The 20925-nt window shown below is 30.2% G+C and overlaps 1 protein-coding gene across 21 annotated transcripts in view; it reads left to right on the top strand.

The window, feature by feature from the left end:
* Nucleotides 1-20925, top strand: part of LOC107437419 (uncharacterized transmembrane protein DDB_G0289901) — a 77029-nt gene that overhangs the window by 49688 nt on the left and 6416 nt on the right. For all 21 annotated transcript variants that reach the window (XM_071182848.1, XM_071182864.1, XM_071182860.1 and 18 more), the window contains 7 exons: nucleotides 6211-6444; nucleotides 8003-8017; nucleotides 8113-8133; nucleotides 11534-11584; nucleotides 14612-14662; nucleotides 15816-15842; nucleotides 20347-20397. In XM_071182848.1, coding sequence (XP_071038949.1) covers nucleotides 6211-6444; nucleotides 8003-8017; nucleotides 8113-8133; nucleotides 11534-11584; nucleotides 14612-14662; nucleotides 15816-15842; nucleotides 20347-20397 — 450 coding nt within the window. The remainder of the gene's footprint in view (nucleotides 1-6210; nucleotides 6445-8002; nucleotides 8018-8112; nucleotides 8134-11533; nucleotides 11585-14611; nucleotides 14663-15815; nucleotides 15843-20346; nucleotides 20398-20925) is intronic.

Raw genomic sequence — 20925 nt, 5'->3', positions numbered from 1 at the left:
AATTGAAATGTGTAAAAGAACAAAACATCGAAGGTTACAGAGTTCAAAAAGAAAAAAAAAGTGCTATATGAATTCTTTAAAATTTTATTATTTTAAATAAACAGGGGATATAATTTTTTTCTTACACTTGAATTTAATTATTTAAAGTGAAGCTTTTTCTTATGGTTTATAAATTGATTTATCAGGAAGAAAAAATTGCAAATGATGTTTGTTGTAAACCAGTTAAAATATGCTAATTTATGATACATTACAATGGGATTACCATACATGTATAGTACATTTACCATATAAATAAGTATATAGGGTGGGTTTCCATAAGTTTGCCATGCGTATATGTTACTTTCCCATAATTGTTAGGCATTTTACCATAAGATCATCCTAAAAGTAAGCTGTAGTTCCAATACATATGCCATATATGTATGGTACATTTCCATAAGGGATTGTCCTGCCATATAAATACCACACAGATATCTATGGTTCCCATAAGCCTATTGTGTCGTGCCATATAAAAGCCATACAGATCTCTTTGGTAACCATAGGCCTATGGTATACTGACATACAAATTTCTACCGTTCCCATAGGCCTATGGTGTCATGCCATATAAATACCATACAGATCTCTATGGCTACCATAGGTCTATGGTAACCATAGGTTTCTCTATGGTAAATTTTCCTAAGGGGGAGCCATCCCCTCTGCAGAGGATCTAAATTGCGATGGCATGTCTTTGTATCATCCTCGGGGATGTTTTCCAGACTGTCGCCAATAGCCAATTGTGCAGATCTAGTGCTACGCCATTAAAGTACCTACCTATCTCATGCAGTCCTTGGAAGGAGTTATGGAACAAAGTGGACTTTTTATCCCTGTGCTTCGTATAAATAAAGAAAGTTTGGAACACCTAATTAAGATTATAGCCTAACAATTGTTACTCTAAAATCAAATCTGTCTTTTAAAGATTGTGTGCCTTATTTCGCTGTTTAATTAATAGTTTACACTAATTAAATGGGTGTCTTTGAATCATGGACATTAGGTTAATGAGCTTGTTTCTGAAACAACCAAAAATTTAGTTTTTTCCAGGTTCAAAAAATAATAAATTTATAAGAAGTAAATAAAACCAGTTTTTGATTTGAAGTCACTATAGAGTTACTTCCATCTAACTTCGTTAGAGAGTTACGACACATGTGTAACATTCCCTGATCGGTCGAGAAAAAAAACTCTAATTATTTTGGATACATATTCTTTTCCTTTGCTTTTAAAATTAACTATTTAAAGTATATTTTACGAATGTTGAAAAATCATTTATTTTGTGAAAAAATTAGATTTTAAAAATTATATCACTTATTATGTCAAGTTATTTATGTGCGGAATAAATTGTGAATTTTTTAAGAAAATGTTCTCGATAAGAAATAATTTTAAGGAAAAAATTTTACTAACAAACTAAATGATATTTTTATATTTAAAGAGCTTAATTTGCACATTGTGCTGAACAAAAAATGGACCTCTCTGAATAACTTTTGATCTACTGATCACTTTCAAGGACTCAATCTTAATGGTTAGAGGGAGTGACCTCAAATATGCTCATGAATTAGTGCAGACGAAAAATAAGTAAAGAAATCAGACACAAAAACAAACTTTCTCTGAATAAACATAAGTTTTTTTCGACGAATTCGGAATTCTGTCCCCCAAAATATAGGAGGTAGCCGCAACTTGTAAACTATGGCCCCCATAGTTTGAGCAATAAAGTGGTCCAAAGTTTGGACCACTCAATGTTACATTTTTTTTTTTGCAAGCAATGATGAAATTTTTTTATCCAAAAATGATTCTATGCAAAAAATAATTTTTAGTAAATATTTGTTACTCTATTTGATAATTGTCGAAAAAATTTTGATTGTAAGTTATACAATTTTTCGCATCATTATAAAGAATATAGTTTTACAAGGCAAAATACAAAATTCGAGCATAATCGGTCGAATAGTTCCTCAGAAATCGAATTTTAAATATTTTACTTTTGTGAAATTTAATTTATCGGGAACTATTTGATCGATTCCGTTCAAACTTTGTATTTGCCTTTTGAAATAGTAATCTTTAAAAAATGATGCTAAAATTACATGCCTTACAATTAAAAAAATTTTGAACTATTATTAAATAAAATAATAAAAAATATTAACTAAAAGTTGTTTTTTGCATGGAATTATCTTTGGATAAACGACTTTTATAGTTGTGTGCAAACATTTTTCAATTCCCTTAAAAAAGTTCAGGAATTATAGCGAAATATACGCAAAAAGTAAAATTAACATTAAGTGGTCTCAACTATGGAACACTCTCCTGACCAAACTATCGGAACCAGATTGCGGCTATATTTTGGGGGTCAAATATCTGAATCCGTCGAAAAAAGGTATGTTTATTGAGAGAAAGTACGTTTTAGTGTCTGATTGCTGATTAATAAGAGCCTCGTCTGCTCTTATTAATCAGCATATTTCAGGTCACACTCTCGAGCCATTATGATTGAGTCCTAGAACGTGAAGATCAGATCGTTAGATCAAAAGTTATACAAGATGGTCAATTTTCAACAATTTTGTGTACTTTGGAGTAGCTTCTCGTCTCTCTACAGGGAAAATAAAAACAAATAGTAACATAACTAAATATGGATACCAGAACAAGAATTTTGAAATGGCAGCTGTTTATTAATTTTACAATAATAATTAATTATGGCAATTTGTTATTGTTTTTTATTATTTTTATTCATGAATGTCTTATTATGTTCTTTAAAATGAATCTTTCTTATCATTATTCTACATTTTTATAGAAATGTAAGTTTGTTTTTTAATGGTTATATACAATACCTGATTTCAATGCCTATTTGTTTCCATGTTTAAAAATAAATAATAATCGTTTTCTTATAAGTTACTCTTGAATATTTTACTAAAAAAGTAGGTTACATTACTTTGAGTTTATATTGAAAATAAATATCTATATTTAGTAAGTATATATTTCATGAAGTAAAGACGATCCTTTAAACAACTTTGCATTTCATTAAATGTTTTTAGAATTTCTTGCAAAGGATATTATTTTTTAATTTTTCATTATTGTTAAGCAAAAAATAAAAAATTGTTACTAATCATTTTCTCTTACATGACACAATTACTTAATTAAAAGTACAAAAAAATATTTATTTCTATAAAAATTGGTCACAATTTGAAATTAAAATTGGAATATAAGAAAATAAAAGAAAACGTTTCCAGGATGAAAAAAATGCGAAAATTTTATTTTTCATAAATCACAAGGAAAAAAAAGCTTTTACTTTATTTTATTATTTTCTATTTTTGAATTTTGTGCCTTTTAAATAAAGTCGGAATGTATTGGAATGTAAATTTTTCGGTTGTTCATAAATTACTATTGAAAAAAATTATTGCTGATTGTCATCAGACAAAGAGATTAGTCCTAAAGTGTTCGAAATTGCTGATAAATTTCACAATCTGAATTATGCTTAGATAGTTCAAGAACTAATTGAAACAACCTTTTCCATTAAACTGTGTTTATTTCAATTAAGAAAACTTTAACTTGTAATCGAAGATCAGATGCCTTTCGGCGATATGATTCTAAAATATGCAGTGATCAGGAAACAATAAAAATTTGAAAAATCTTTCAGTACAGACCTCCATTTAAAATGTAAGACCTATAGCTAATCGGACAGTAGTTTGAATTTCAATTAACTATAAATTTATTGTACAAATAATAATGCTATAAATTTCGCTTGCGAAAAAAATTACCGGGAAATAATTATCATTTAATTTGTCTCCAAGTTTTAGCACTCCAGTTCTTCGAAATTGGACGTAAATGCTATCAGCAATCAGCTAACTTTGATGATATGATGATTAATTATGATTGTTTTGAAAAGGATTGAAACTTACATTATCGTCAATCGCGGAGGGGCACTCAAAACGTGAGCACTCTAGTTACTCAGAAAGTTGTCGGAAATTCAACAGGCGATGATCTTACTTAGACAATAATTTTATGATAAATTCTGCTGGTAACGGTAGTGAAATGACCGCAAAAAATATTCAGTTTAAATTTGAGTGCTGCAGACAGTCTTAAAGTATCGGAAAATTTCGATTGATCGAAAAATTCTCTTTGACAGTAATATTGAGATAAATTCTGTTGGCAGTGGTCAAAAAATGATTGAACCTTGCATTGATACCGGTTACGTAGATTTAGTGCTGTCTTGAGTGCCTTAGCTAGTCGGAAATGACCAATGTATTCAATCAACAGAAATCATCTGTCGATATTTCATCGCAAAATAATAATAATAAGGTTATTTAAATTTAGATAAAAAGATTTATCTAAGTAATAAAAATATGTTAACAAAAATAATCTTAAAGAAAACTTTCACCAATTAAATTTTTGTAAATTATTGAATAATTTACTCTCTAATTAAAATGTTATTCATTTTAGTTCCATTTTTAACATATCTTCGACTTGAGCATTATATGATACTAGAAAAAAAAGAAATTAAAACAATAAAAATCACTGTGAAAGCTAAAAGTTCCCACAGCTTCGGAACAAAAAGAGGCATCACTAAGTGTGATAACCATTCCATAATCGTTCGCAACCCAGGACAATTTTGAAGCCATTGTCTCTTATTAAGAGTTCAGGAACTCTATAGAGCAATGGTGTGCAAGTTGTATAAATATTTGATGTACAACTTGGGCATATATCTATTATAAATATAGTTCATTACTTACTGTATACAGGGTAACAAAAAATTATAGGGATCACTTTTGAGGTTATCTACCACTAAAGTTTCAAAACTTTTTTACATATATAGCATACTGATCTAAAGCTCTGCTATTAGACTTTCAGTTGCAATACTATTTCATAAAATCACAAAAATGCCTTTGAAGAAGTTTGACAAAAAGCTAATTGGTCAAGTACAAGCATTTTTAGAAATTCGATGGAGCCACAGGATTATACAAACCCATTTTAAAAAGAAAGGTATTGCGATTTCACTCAGCCATATCAGTCGCATCAAGAATTCAAAACTAGGATTGATGCAAAATAATGCAAAACTGAAAAGAAGTGGACGGCCAAGCAAATTGAAGAAATCAGATTTGCAGAAGCTTGATAAGATGACATCGAAACCGGATCCACCAACACAGGCAAGCATTGCTAAAGCTCTTAACGTGAGTCAGCGAGTTGCAAGCTATCAACTAAAACAAAAGTTGAAGAAAAAATGCCATAAAAAACCTAAATGTCATCATTTAAGTGAGAGATCGGTGCAGATTAGGAGGCAACGTTCATGGCCCTCTACAAGCTTCTCCGTAAGAACAGATGGCGAAAGTTCATTACAATTGATGAAGCTTGGATCTATCTATCTGATACCAATGCTAAATCTAAAGTTCAATATCTCAGTCGTGGGCAGAACAGGCGAGACTTGACACCATCAACCACGGCGCCTCATTCCAAAGGCGTAATGTTTTGGATGGGCATATCCGCTCATGGTGTGACCAAACCACGGTTTGTAAAACCTGGGGCCAAAATAAATTCTGAGTATTACATGCAGAAAATATTAAAGCCCTTTCTTAAGGATGATTACTGCAGATTGTACCCTAATGGTGATTCTGTGTTCCATCAGGACTCTGCCCAATCGCATGCATCTAAGGTCACCCAGAAATTCCTAACAGATAAGCAAGTGCAATTCCTGAGATCAGAACAATGGATTCCAAACAGTCCTGATGCTGCACCATGCGACTATTTCCTATGGGGACATCTGAAAAACAAACTGAATAAGCGAAAAATTTCTACATTGAGAGGCCTTCAAAGAGCTATTAGAGAAGAGGTGAAGAAAATCCATTAGGAAATCATTTTGCGGGCTTTAAAATCATGGCCGAAGCATTGCAGACGGAGGTACACATATTGAGAAGCATTACTATTATGCCGGAGGTACACATATTGAGAAGCATCGCTGAATTTATGTAATAAAGTTTGGAAATAAAAGCATTCATAAATGATCCCTGTATTTTTTTGTTACCCTGTAATTATATTGTACAATTATAGCATATTTTTGCCAGAACTATGCAGTTTACCTGTCCTTAACATAGAAGTCAATATAACGCGAAGTTAACCTTTAAATAAAATAATTACTTTTTTTATCACCAGAAAAAAAATCGATAGTTTAATAATTCTTTTCCATAATTTTATTTATTTATTTCAAAGGTTCAGGGGGCAATGGAAATGGAGGGGCGGGTGGCAGTGGAGGTGGATCAGGAGGCAATGGAGGTGCAGGTGGTGGAGCAGCAGCATTTGGTGGAGGAGCAGCAGGTGGTGGACGAGGAGCAGGTGGTGGAGGAGCAGCAGCAGCAGCAGCTGGTGGTGGAGGAGCAGCAGCAGCAGCAGGTGGTGGAGGAGCAGCAGCAGCAGGTGGTGGAGGAGGACAGGGAGGTGGCATGAGTAAGATGATACGAACATCAATAAAATAAATAAAAACACATCAATGATAATTAAAAATTGCACTTATTAGAGTTGTAAAAAATTGTACTGATTAAAAATTATACTTATTATTTCAAACTCTTCTCTGATTCTAAATCGAATACATTCAAATTACTCACGGAATCGCGATCGAATTTATTTGAAGATGAATTGGTTCACCCAACTAAACTGATACTATTGATTCGAATCACTTTGTTGATTTGTTTTGCCCAATTTCAGCTCTTATCCTTTCTAAGGTGCTAGGATATTATTTTTTTCGACCTGAGAACATTGAAAAACCCTATTTCACATTTTATAACTCTTTAAGAAAGTCAAAATTATTTATTTAAAATTGAAAATTCATTGAAATTTTAAGTTTTTACTGTGTCCAATCAATTATTGAAAGCATGTCTTTTTTACTTTTTTGTAAACGGTCATATGGAAAAACATTTTATGACAAGTGTACTGCCAATTTAGAACAAAAAAATAAGACGGGTTCAGTGCTTGTCCGTGGTGACTGGGGGGGGGGAATCAGCGCTCGCCTCCCAGTAAGGTGACCCGAGTTCGAATCCCAGTGACGGCTGGTCGATACAAATATAGCACCGACCAAAGGACTGTCGTGAAATATCCTCGGTGGTAGACGGATCATGGGTTCGATACCCCTTGCCTTTTGGCAAACCGTTGGAGGTTTTCCTCTTTATGTAACGCAAATGCGGGTTAATTCCATCTAAAAGTCCTTGACGAAGACAAATTTCTGACATTACTTGATCCAGGAATGATTTGAACAAAAGTTATTCCCAGAAGTTCTCCTGTCTTCTGATTTGGGTTCAAAATTACAGAGCTACGGAGTTGAACACTGGCGGTCGTAAACCCAAAACGGGGTCGACTGCTCAACGACGGTTATAAAAAAAATATGCATTGCATGAGCCGAGGTGATTCAGAGGATAGGGAGTTTGCCTTCCAATGAGGAGAACCAAGTTCGAATCCCAGCAATGATTGGTCAATACGTATCGCTCGCAACGACCACTGTGCTGATGAAAAATATCCTCAATGGTAGACGGGCAGAGTCCCCTTGCAGTTAGGCTAACCGTGGGAGGTTTCTCACTCCATGTAACTCAAATGTAGCTTCGTTCCCTCAAAAAGTCTTCCATGAAGGTAAATATCTCTTAATACTTGTGATCCAGGAGTTCCCTTGTCTTCTGGATTGGGTTCAAAATTACAAAGCTACGAAGTTGAACATTGGTAGTCGTAAACCCAAAATTAGGTCGGCTATTCAATGACTGTAATAAAATATATATAGCAGATTTGTATTTTACAAAAAAGTAACCTAATTTGACTTTGTGTTCGCATTTTGGTATAGAGATGGCACTGTAATCAGAAATTGAAATGTGTTACAAATTGTTTCGACCAATATCCACAAATTTTTATCCGTTATGTATTTTTAAAATCATTTTATAGTTTCAGTATTTTTCGGACACTCTGTATGTTTGAATTATAAATCAAATACATAAAAAGGAAAAAAAATTTCTTTTTTTTTTAGGACGTAGTGCAAATGGTAAGATAAAGTTTTAACTTTAAGATCTCTTGTTTATAATGTAAAAAAATTTGTAACTTTTTTATTAATTTTGTGTTTTTTTTTGTGACTTACAGGTTACTACAATAGGAACAATAGTAAGATTTTTTCTGATTTACTTTAATATTACCATCTAATTAAACATAATTCAAGCAGCAATAATAATTAAAATCTATGCATACAAAAAGGCTGACGTAAGACTGGGAAATAGTTAGAATTTGTTTCTTACCGGTGGCAATGGTTGTAAATTAATTGCATTAAAAAACAAACATTTAAACAATAAGTTAAAACAAATATACGATTCACTACAAAATGAAGAAAATTGTGATCGCCGCAAGCATTGGCAAAATGGTTGTTGTCTAATTTTTTTTTAAATTTTTTTTTTGTTAAAGAAAATTAATTGTGTTTTCATCTTGGACATCTTCAAATGTTAATCCTGAACTGCTCGGTACACAATTTTGCAGACATGCAACTCAGACACATTCTGGGTAAATTCCTTTCATGACTGAATAGACATTGAACAGCCACTCGAGATCAATATTAACATTTTCGGATGGGTACAATGGTGTTTGACGGAGATCGTAAGCTGCATCATACATACTGTTTCGGATTCACACGTTCATACATGAAATATGATTTGAAAGCTAGGTTTTTTTCTCTCCAATTTTACGTGAATAGGGAATGAATCATTTATAGCACGTGGAAGACAGTCTACGGTCTCGTACAAGTCATTGAGTACGTTGACAATGAATCCTTTTATCCCTAACTCGTGATCAACACCCAGTTCTCGTATTTGCATGAAAGGGGTTCGGAGAGCCACCATTCACAATTTTCTCAACCACTTCATTATTTTTGTGATGGACGGGATTCATGCCTGCGTTTGCGAACGGAATCCTTTCGTTTTTTCCGTTTGTGTATAACGCTTAAGGTATTCCCGTTTACGCTCTTTGGCCCAACATTACATATTTTCCAATTTGTTTAAAGTGTAACGCAACTTTAAAAAAAAACTTTTAGTAATGCTTTACTTTTAGTAAAACTTTCAGGAACAATAAATTGAAACATTTATTTTGAAACTTATGTAGGGTAAACTAACCAGTGAAAGAACACTTAAGTTTCGCTTGCCATTTAAAAAATCATATTAATTTCAAAATGCGTAATTTTAGTTAAATGACAGTGTCAACATATTTGTTACTAATTGCAAATTATGTAAAAAAATTGTAGAGAACTTACATAATATTGTTTTAAAGTTTTGGAGGTTCAAATAGCAAGTAGTAAGAAGACCAAGTAGAGGAACAGCTCTTACCAGTGAATGAACACCCAGTAAAGGAACACTTAATTTTGGTTATTTCTTAATGCTCTATATGAATTTATAAGCCATACAATTATTTAAAGACAAGCCTATTCTTGAAATTATAACATATATATACTCGGAAAATGCTTACTTTTTTTGTAATCATGAATTGAAAATTAAAGTGTCAACATATTAGCACACACTGTTCATTCACTGGGAAATCTATGGCCAGTAAAGGAACATGCCTGTTCCCTCACTGGTTAGAAGTTGTTTTTCGTATTTTTAACATACTTTTGATGCGGAACATCACTAAAGGTACAAGAAAATTAAAGTTTACCTTTTATTTTCATTAACTTTGAAAAAAAACAGTAAAGGAACACTTGTTCCTTCACTGGTTTTTCATCGTTTGGTGATCCAGTGAATAAACACCCCCTTATCTCAGTACTTGATTATGCTATGGTGCTTTAAAAAAAATAAAACGTAACTTCAATAACTATATTTTGAATTCTCTTTTTCACAGTGAGAAAAATAAAACTATTACATGCAATTAATTCCACTTCAAACATATAAATACAAACACTCACCTTATAATTTTTTCAAAGAAACAAGGTGTTGCAGAGATAATAACAAATTCAAAAATTTTTCCAGAGAAGTCTATTTGACCAGGTAATCCAAAACATTGCTAGATGACTTCCTATTGTTTGGCAGTAAGCTATTGTTACCAATCAATCTAAAGAAAAACTTTCAAATTCTTATTTTTAATCAATATATATGAAATGTTCCTTCACTGGGTAGTGTTCCTTCACTGGTTGGTTTACCCTATATATATATATATATAGGGTAAACTAACCAGTGAAGGAACACTTAAGCTTCGCTTGCCTTTTAAAAAATCATATTAATTTCAAAATTCGTAATTTTAGTTAAATGACAGTGTCAACATATTTGTTACTAATTGCAAATTATGTAAAAAAATTGTAGAGAACTTACATAATATTGTTTTAAAGTTTTGGAGGTTCAAATAACAAGTAGTAAGAAGACCAAGTGAAGGAACAGCTCTTACCAGTGAATGAACACCCAGTAAAGGAACACTTAATTTTGGTTATTTTTTAATGCTCTTTATGAATTTATAAGCCATACAAATATTTAAAGACAAGCCTATTCTTGAAATTATAACATATAAATATTTGGATAATGTTAACTTTTTTTTTGTAATCATAAATTGAAAATTAAAGTGTCAATATATTAACACATACTGTTCATTCACTGGGAAATAAAATAAGTAAAGGAACATGTCTGTTCCCTCACTGGTTATAAGTTATGTTTCGTATTTTTAACATACTTTTGATGCGGAACATCACTAAAGGTACAAGAAAATCAAAGTTTATCTCTTATTTTAATTAATTTAGAAAAAAACCCAGTAAAGGAACACTTGTTCCTTCACGGGTTTTTCATCGTTTGGTGATACAGTGAATAAACATCCCCTTATCTCAGTACTTTATTGTGCTATGATGCTTAAAAAAATAAAACGTAACTTCAATAACTATATTTTGAATTCTCTTTTTGACAGTGAGAAAAATAAAACTATTACATACAATTAATTCCACTTCAAACATATAAATACAAACACTCACCTTGAAATTTTTTCAAAGAAACAAGCTGTTGCAGAGATAATAACAAAATCAAAATTTTTTCCAGAGAAGTCTATTTGACCAGGTAATCCAAAACATTGCTAGATGACTTCCTATTGTTTGGCAGTAAGCTATTGTTACCAATCAATCTAAAGAAGAACTTTCAAATTCCTATTTTTAATCAATATGTATGAAATGTTCCTTCCCTGGTTGGTTTACCTTATTATTTGATGTCTGAAAAATAAACAAATGTTATTTAATATAATTGCTTTCAAAGATTCAAAATGTGAAATAGTCTGCAAATTTAACCGGTCGCGTTATTAAGGAAAAATGTATGAGCGATTTTCTAAAAGAATAGTTTCAGTTGCCCTGACGACAAATATGACCTTAGGTACTACACAAAAAGTTTAATTTGTATTAAATTGTTTTTTCCGACACACATGATGCCTCTTCAATGTCAGTATAAAATTGCTATTCACTAATAATAAAATTTCCGTTCAAAATAAATAAATAGATCAAATTGTGAACACGAATTTTTAATTGTTTCAGTTAAAAATATCTATTGTCTATTATTTTCAGAAGTTAGAAAAAGTAGAGACGGTAAGAGAGGAAAACAAGGAAATGCTAAAGGTAATGAAAAAAAATAAAGGTAATGATAAAAGAAATGATAAAGGTAAATGATAAAGGAAAGGAAATGATAAGGGCAATGAAAAAAAATTATTTTATTTTTATAGGAATTTGTTATAGAGATGTCCAAAAGCAAGAGGCTAAACTATATCATTTGACTTTAATCATTTCATCAATTGTCTTATTATTATCGTAATGGCAACCAGTCGTTTACGTTTATTTACGTTGAAGCTAAACATATTCCAGTTGATTGCTACTAATAACTAATTGATCATTCATAAATTTTGAGTAGGCAGATAAGTGATGTGACGTCAGTTTAGACATCTCTATACCAATTATTAGAACTATTTCAGAGTGCGTAGTCAGATTTTTTAACAAAAAATAAGTACCTTTTAAGTACTCTTTAAGCACTCAAAAAATAGTTTTAACCACTTCCCTAACAAAAATAATAATTAGGATCTGTGCAGTAATAAAAATTATTTTTTCTACCGTTTAAAGTGCTTAATTTCTAAACATAAAATTAATAGATTCAAAAACATTTTCAAAGACTTCACTAAATTACTAGTTTTTGATAAATATTCCAGAGAAAATTATGAACATCATGAATTTTTTTTGTAATTTAGAACAACAATCGACACGCCTTAAGAAAAAATCTAATTTTAAAAGATAAAAGCACTTTTTACAAACCCCAAATAAAAAAAGCACCTTTAAGGACTTTTAAAAAACGTAAATCAAAAATAAACACCTTTAAGTACTTTTTAAAAACTCTAAGCATCCTGTATTTATCACTAGATTTATTTCGAATTTACATTTAAAAAAGTACACAGTTTAACACCAGAGTATAAACTTTAATTTCTTGTAATTGTGTAAACAAGCTGTATTGTAAGCCATGTCAATAAATCTTCTAGTAAAACATTGTAATGAAAATTTGATTTTTTTATACTCAAGTTAATATGAAAAAACTTGAAATAATAAATGCATTCGTATATTCAAAAGTACAGTTTTCAGATTTAACATTTAAACAGCCCAATTTAAAAATATTTTGACTCTTTAGAAATTAAAAAGAATAAATAAATATATGTTAAGGAAAAAATTTTTAGGTAAAGGTAATAATATAAATGTTAAAGAAAATCTACTTTATGCAAAGGTAATAATATAAATGTTAAGGAAAATATATTTTATGTAAAGGTAATAATATAAATGGCACGGAAAATATATTTTATGTAAAGGTAATAATATAAATGGTACGGAAAATATATTTTATGTAAAGGTAATAATATAAATGTTAAGGAAAATATATTTCATGTAAAGGTAATAATATAAATGTTGAGGAAATATATTTTAATTGGCAGTCAAAATATTCTTAAAAAAACAGACAAAAAAATATAAACTTTTAATCGTTTTTTTTTAAAAATCTTATTTTAGTAAACAACTAAGTCCCAGCCATTTTTTATTTTCAATATTCAACATGTCATTTAATGTTTTTAATCATTATAAAAGATGGACCGGAATCTACCGATGTAAATTTCTATCCGAATATAAGTTTTGCTTCATTGTTCGATTTAATATATGTAAATGGTCAGGCCATTTAAATGGAGAAAAACGAGTATTTTCGATACCTTCTTCCCTTTTGCATTCAATCTAGGTTCTATGGCCTCGATACATCAGTGCTGCGTATGGAGTAGAGTCGGGCCAGCCCGAATCCGCACCCGACACGATCTCGTTTACTGAAAAAGGTTTCAGGCAAACTCAGATTCATGACACAATGTTTATCAAAATTTTTGTAACTTTTAAACAAACGGTTAGCTCCGTTATTAAGTATAAAAATTGTATAAGGTATCAAAATTTCAGTGGTCTGCATCTTTTGTTAGGTGCTTTTGCTTTGTGAGAATGGCTCTAATTGTCTAATGACTTTTATTTAACTTAATATTTTTTTTCTTCAATTTTTGTTTTAGTCATCTTAGAGTTTCAGTTGGTTCAGTTTTTCTCTTCGCTTTTTCTTTCATAGGTTGGTGGTAGAATTTTTTTTTTTTAAATTGTCTAATTTTCTTGCTTAGACATGAAAGACCGAGTGACGAGATCGCGAAATTCGACCTTTATCCAACGTATATCTCGGGCTCAGACCTCCTAAAGTGAGCCCGAGCTCATCATCAGTCTGGACCCCTCCAGGTGTTATAGCTGAAAGAACCACTCCTGGCTAATGAGTCAAGTTAAAAAAATTTTTGACCTTGTTTGAGTTATCCAGTTAAGTTCGATGTAAAGTTATCAAACAAACTTTTGCCCGAAAAATCGAGTCAAACGACAAGAAAACTGGCAAAGTAAATAAAATGCTCCCAGGCTTTAAACTTTTCATAAAAACAGTAAGAACTTAGTTGTCAAATCAATATAGGTGCTAGTTAAGAGCCCAAAGGTGAAGGAAAAGAATTATTGCTATTCAGGAAAAATATGTTTTCAGGTCTTCTATCTCAATTTTATGAATGGCAAACAGTTTCTGCACCAATCGGTTAACACACGTTATGCAACCCTTTCAACAATCAAGAATGCATTTTAATGTGCGAAAGATCCATTCATTAAATCAAAAGATACCCATGGTTGATTCTTTCCCCTATCATTTAATAATCATTTATCCAAACTATTAACCAAAAAAATATTATTTAGATAAGCATCGATTAATTGAGTTTAAAAAAATTATTCCAAAATAAAATTATTATGAGAGAGACAATATTAAAACATACTTAATTCTCATTTAATTTAATGTCTATTAGCCCACTACTAAACTGACATGAGCATAAAAAAAAGCAGTCTTCCTAATTTTTCGATTTATTAGGCTTCTAATACTTTTTTGTTATAACTAGGTACTTTGTATAAACATTAAGTGTTTTAAACATTAGATATAGTAGGAATCTAATCTAGCAATAATTGGAGACACGTTGCTTTCGTAGCCACAACGCAGTATGAAAATCAAAAAGATAAACTTTTAGTAGAAGATAATATGACTCAAAGTACTTTAAATACTTTTTATTTCTTTAGATGGTTACTACTTTATAGAATACATATATGAGCCAGATGGAGAAACCAAAAGTAAGACAAATTCTGTAAATAAACAAAAAAATAAAATTATATATATATATATATATATATAACCATAAAAACAAAGAGAAAAACGAAGGAAATTAATAAGTTTTAGTAACTGCGCATAAGCTGCAAGTATATAGAACTCATAAAATAAGCTAAAATATTGAGAAAAAAATGGAGAATAATAAAATATAATTACAAGAGAGATGAACAATGATATATAGTTTCTCAGAGCTCAAACAGGATATGATACAGACCTGGTCAGTAAATTAGAAGCATTATATAAATTTAATGCGCTTATCTCCGTCAAAAGCTAGCTCTCTTTATTCATTACGGCTGATTTTTTTCATAATGATCTTAAATAATGGCATGACTTGAAGAAATGTCGCAAGCATGATCTTTTAGTTTTAAATGCAGCTATGAAAGCCATGGAACGGTACCTTAACCGAAGAAAGCACCGTATTCTCGCTATTTTCAAACATATTTTGTTCCCGTAAGGCAGGTGATTACTCAAACAAAGCTCTGATTTTTGCCACCTTAATACTAAAAAAGAAAGAGGCGATCCAATTTTTCCTATTCTTAATCAACGTATAAACTATTATAACTCATTGGGCTTGAAACTTAATACTCGTTTCTCAGCATAGTAATTCACGNTATATATATATATATATAATTTTGTAAGCTTACTGGAAAATTCTGCTCTTTGCAAATATGGCTTTCATTATTTTGAAAAGCACCAAAAAGATTAAAGTATTTTTTTAGTCAGTCTCCTGGCACTTTTTAGGCTTATTTGAGATCGCCAAATAAGCCTACCATTAGGCTTAGGCTAATTCGAAAATAAGCCATTCACAACTTAATTAGTTTGATTTATTTCAAGCAATTTGAACTAAGCCCAGAGCAGTTAAGGCTCATTCATTTACTGCAATAAGTTTAAGGAAATTCAGTGGAAGGAATTTTTCGCATATTTTTCTAATCAGCTTAAGACGGATAGGCCGCTTGTAATAAGTCAAAAAATATCAGGCTGATAGAATGTACTGAGAACTCTTAAAATTTGATAGGCGATGTTTTCAAAAAGCCAGATTTTTCAAGTAGCCATCAACGATAAATAATTGCCTTGATTCTAACCATTCTCCATTTTTTTTCTTCCTACGAATAACAGCAGTTACAATTCCTGCTGATGCTCTGTGTAAGTATTTTATCTTGTTCTGTTAGTTTACTGGGTAAGTTTATTTTATATTTCTGCTCTCACTGTTTCCATTCTAGCGGCAAACCTAACTTTTAAGAATTGCTTAGATGTAATGTTCTGCCCAGGGCCCGACTTAGCCTTATTGGGGCCCTGAGGCAAAAACTTCCTTGGGGACCCCCTTTTGCTACACTACTTCAGTAATGAAAAACCGAACTTCATGGAGGGATTCAAATTTTTTACCTCATTATACACATATAGCAAGAAAATTGACTAAAATCTTAAAATCTCTCAATATCCCCCCCTCCTCCAATGGTCAGACGAAATATCGTTCTGTCCATTTTATTTATTTTCTGACAATTCTATGTCCATCTTGCCGCATGTAGTTTTCTGAAGGTTAACTTTGTCATCTAGCTGCGAAAAATTCATATCCTATTAGGACGGAAATAAGCTAACATTTTGCAATTACGGTGGCTCAATTAAGCCAATCAGAAGCTTGTATTTTTGTAAACATAACGCATTTTGAGATAAAGTAAAAAGACAGGCATTTCATTGGCCAAATTTGTCCATCGTCATTGCGAAAATTTAGCTGAATTCCTTCCTGGAAAGCCATGGATTTACGAAATATAGATTGTGTTTATATGATAGATTAATGAAGTAGCTAACGAAAAACTGACGGATATATTCTGACTGTACTCTCTGTACTGATATTTTGTTTAAAAAAAAGTTCATTGAAATAGGAAATGTAAAATAAATTTTCTATTCAATTTGGGATCGCGGGGCAACTGCCTTAGTAAGGTTCTGATTCTGCCACGTCCATACATTAATAAAGTATATAATCTTACTTATAGAGGAGGCAGCAAACAAAAGCAGATTTCATTGATAAACATTGTAATATTCATTAAAAATTATACTTTCTTGGGGGAAAATTTTTTTTTTCGCTTCTTTTAAAACTTAATTATTTCTTCGCTCATTTTAAATTTAGTACTTTTCAGAACTAAGAAAAACTGTATTTTTATTCTTTTTACAATCGATATGCAGCGGATAGTAATTACGCTCTCGTTTCATGCTATTCCTGTCTCCAGCTATTTTATGAAATCTATTTATTAGTTTTATGGAATTTATTAAAGTTATAGAATTTTAAAATCAATTTATCATATTATTTAAGAGTCGGTTTGTTTCAAACTTAGAAAATTTAAAAATTAGCATACTATTAATTGAGAATTCAATATGTGTTTTTTTAAGTAACGATGCTTAGCATGCGATTTGTTAATTTAGTGGGGAATTTAGTTATGAATTTCGATTATGTTATTTTAATAGTTTTGCATATAATTAAGTTTTACAATACTCTTTAAAATAAAATTTTAAAAAACTAATTATTTGATTTTTTTTTAAATTCATTAAAAAAAAGCACATGAAAGTGCAAGAATGCAGCTCAATAAAGGCAAAATGATTGGTGCTTTCATACTCTATTAACAGATGCCGAAATAGATTGTGGTGAAATGAATTGTGAAAACGCTGAATAGAACATTGAAATGCACACTTTTGCATAAATACTAAATACAATTTACTAAATACGTGGCACAAATCGACATGGTAAAGAAAAAAAAATCTTATTTTCGAAAAGGAAAAATTAAGCACTTTTTAACACTAGATTACCTAAAGGAAGTCACTTTGACTGCTTTTTCATTTGCAAAAAATGTACAAATAATAATGCATAAATTAATATTTTCATTCCAATAAGTGAAGTAAATTTTTTTTATTGCTAATATTTACTAATATAACTGTAAATAATATAAAAAATATTAAAAATTAATTAAGCAAATTTCTTTACACATTAATTATTCTTTCACAATGCAGTCATTTTGACTACTTTTGGGCAAAATAGGTATATACTAAGTTTCAGTCTTTCCAGTGTTAAAAACACGCAATACAAAAAGCACATTTAAGGGCTTTTAAAAAAAGAAAATCAAAAATAAGCACTTTTTAAAAACGCTACACACTATGTGTTAAATATATTATTTTTGCTACAGTCAAAAGTGTGCATGTGAAAGACTAATTTACTAATATTTTTCCCATTTTAATTTTGGAATTATTTTCCGTCACCAATGTGAATAAATTTGTATTGTATATATTCAGTATGTTTATAATTATTATTGTAATTTTCAAATTATATTATGGTTTTAAAAAAACTGTTAAAGAAAAATTTTTAAATTCACTAAAAATTATTTTAAAGTATTTTATTTCTTATTTATTTAATACTAGAATACGTTAATAAGAATATTGTTAAATTCAAAGCTCCGTCATATTAAAATAAATTTTAAAAAGACATTTATTTTTTATTTTTCAAACTATTAGTACGAAAACATGCCTTTACAATTTCATATGTTTATATTTATGCAGTCAATTTTAATTCATTCCAATTTTTTTTATCATTCTACGAATTTTATATTTTCTTTAATTGAAAAAGTATATTGCCTCGAATATCTTACGATCATTTATACTAAAATTTGTATTGAATCAAAGAATAAAAAACAAATATAAACTTTAGAATAATTAATTTATTTATATTTTTATTATATTATTTCTTAATTTATTTAAATAATTAATGCCACGAATTGCATATTGTTAAATTAAGATATTAATTTAAATAGTTCTAAATTACCGTTTCTTTATATACTAACAATCGAACTAACTTTTACACTCATTCATTTCTTAAAAAAAAAACATCTTATACGTATAATTCTCTTACGTGGCTCCCAAATTTTAGCTGTATTTCTTTTCCGCCGGTGACAACGTTTGCTTTGTTTTGTTTACGTTACTATTTCGCTTACACGGCGAATCGACCAATGATTGCTGCTAAAAATTTCACATGCCAAATCTAGCTGAGGTGGCTCAACATACAGCGCTTTTAAAAACGGAAACTTAAATAACCAGAGAGCATCAGCTGCGGCAATCTCCTACTATTAAGCTAGGCAGAAGTGAGTAGTCTTTGTCGATAGATCTCTATTTTAGTATTTTGTCGAAAGCGCTTTTTTTCTCGAATTTATATATTACGAATTTATTTGACGATTTTTGATTTATATCACGAATTATACAATAGCACATTTCTAATAGGTTTAACGAATTACATGTCATTTATTTGAATTCAAATTTATTTTAATGACTTAGTATTTATTAAAAAGATGTAATTTAAAAAAAAAAAAAAAAAAGAGTTTTTCTATGGATTTGAATGATTGTTTTGAATTCTTAGAATTTTGTGCATTTGAAATGTACCTAAGTTAGTAGCGAGTGAAGCGAGCTTGGTTTGAGAAGCAAACCATATAAGATTGCGTAGTAATTTTCGGGGCTTGGCGAGCGTTAGCGAGCACGGGGCGCAGCCCACTAGTATAAAAAATATCTTGACTTTAAAGTGGATAAATAACTGAATATTTTGTTATTTAACTTTTTGAAAAATCACGAATTATTTACGCAATTAACGTTAACAAAAACAGAAAAATTTTGTTATGTTGAGAATCGACAATGAGTAATTTCTATTTTTTTTTAAATTTTTAGGAGACCCTATAAAACAGCAATTTTCTGGGGTTGGCGAGCGTTAGCGAGCAGGGGGAGCAGCCCACTAGTTTTAAAAATAAATTTTTAAAAAAAAGCAGTTAGCTGTTGAACGTTTATTTTCTTTTTAAGTGGAGTTGTAATAAATATTCGTTATTGTATCTTGTTTTAATCAGGTTCACATATTTATGAAGTGAAAGTGAATATTTTTATTTACATTCTTTAACAAAATATTAATCAATAGTTAAAAAAACTTCTGTGTCGTTTAATTATTTTTAATGTGGGGCTTAACACGTTATTTAACCTCTTGTTTGAAATAAACAAAAAAGAGGGAAAAGCATCAGAAAGAACTGGTTTTTTAAAGTTTTGTTGGAGTTTTTTTTTTTCAATCCTGCAAGATGACACGAGATAACTTTTTCAATTCTCACTCAATTTACTTAAAAATTTAACAGCACTTATATGATTAATGAAGTTTCCGCTGCACATAAGATTTTTAACGCGCTTTTAACATTTGGTTAATTAAATATGCAAAAATAAGAATTATTCGTCGATTTTTATTTTTTTCTCTAAGTGGAAAAATATCTACAATCTATTTGTCAGTCCAAAGATTACATTTCAACGAAAGTGTATGTTTAGCTTAAAATTAAAGCTTTGTTTCGAGTATAAGGCAATCGTCTGTGACTTTTTTTTAATTGCAATTGGCAAAATCGATTATATCATCAATACAATAAACGCTGTTTCTTGTTCATAGGAGTCTTAATACGGTGTTTAAAATTGTGCATCATACAGCAGCTTAAGCTCTGAAATTTCCTGAAATGTCACTTGGCAACTTCTTCCGTTAAATTTTTAAATAATAAATGTATAAAACTTTAATTGTGTTCATACATGCCAAAATTCATCATTTCGAGTTCATATCAAAATTTAACATTTAAAAAAAAAAATGTTTTTGTTACAGCGGCAGGCATTAGAGCAAAATACGAAGCAGCTGAAGGCAATAACGGTGTTGGTAAGTGTAACTAATAACTTATAGATCAATTCATTTCGGGGGAAGGAAAGTAAGAGCCACGCATAAAACAATCAAAAAAGATTTCTGGTTATCAATTTATTTATAGGCAAGAAGTGCAAAATGACAGTCTTCCTGTAAATTAATCACCAATATTTTTGTTCCAGCAATTCATTTCGTAACAAGAAATAAAAAAAGCAATGAACACCGTACGAAATAATTACGAATATTATATTTCGTCAACTCATTTAAGGACTCTAAATTAAAAAGTAATAAACAATCTATGGAATTTCAATGATTTTTATCACATCAATTCAATTAAGAATAAGAAATACAAAAACAATAAACTCAAGACAATGAAGATCTTTTCGACCAAAAATACATATAGGGATAAAAAACGTGAAATTAATAAATCTAGTATGAATTAACCGCACAGATCATGTGAAAATTATCATTTTATAGTTACAAATAGTTTAAATAGTGTCGAACACATGTACGTATTTTTTAAAAAAATCCAACTTTTTTTAAAAA

The sequence above is a fragment of the Parasteatoda tepidariorum genome, chromosome 6 (genome assembly GCF_043381705.1).
Source record: "Parasteatoda tepidariorum isolate YZ-2023 chromosome 6, CAS_Ptep_4.0, whole genome shotgun sequence".
Classification (NCBI taxonomy): domain Eukaryota; kingdom Metazoa; phylum Arthropoda; class Arachnida; order Araneae; family Theridiidae; genus Parasteatoda; species Parasteatoda tepidariorum.
This window is presented reverse-complemented; position numbering and strand designations above follow the sequence as displayed.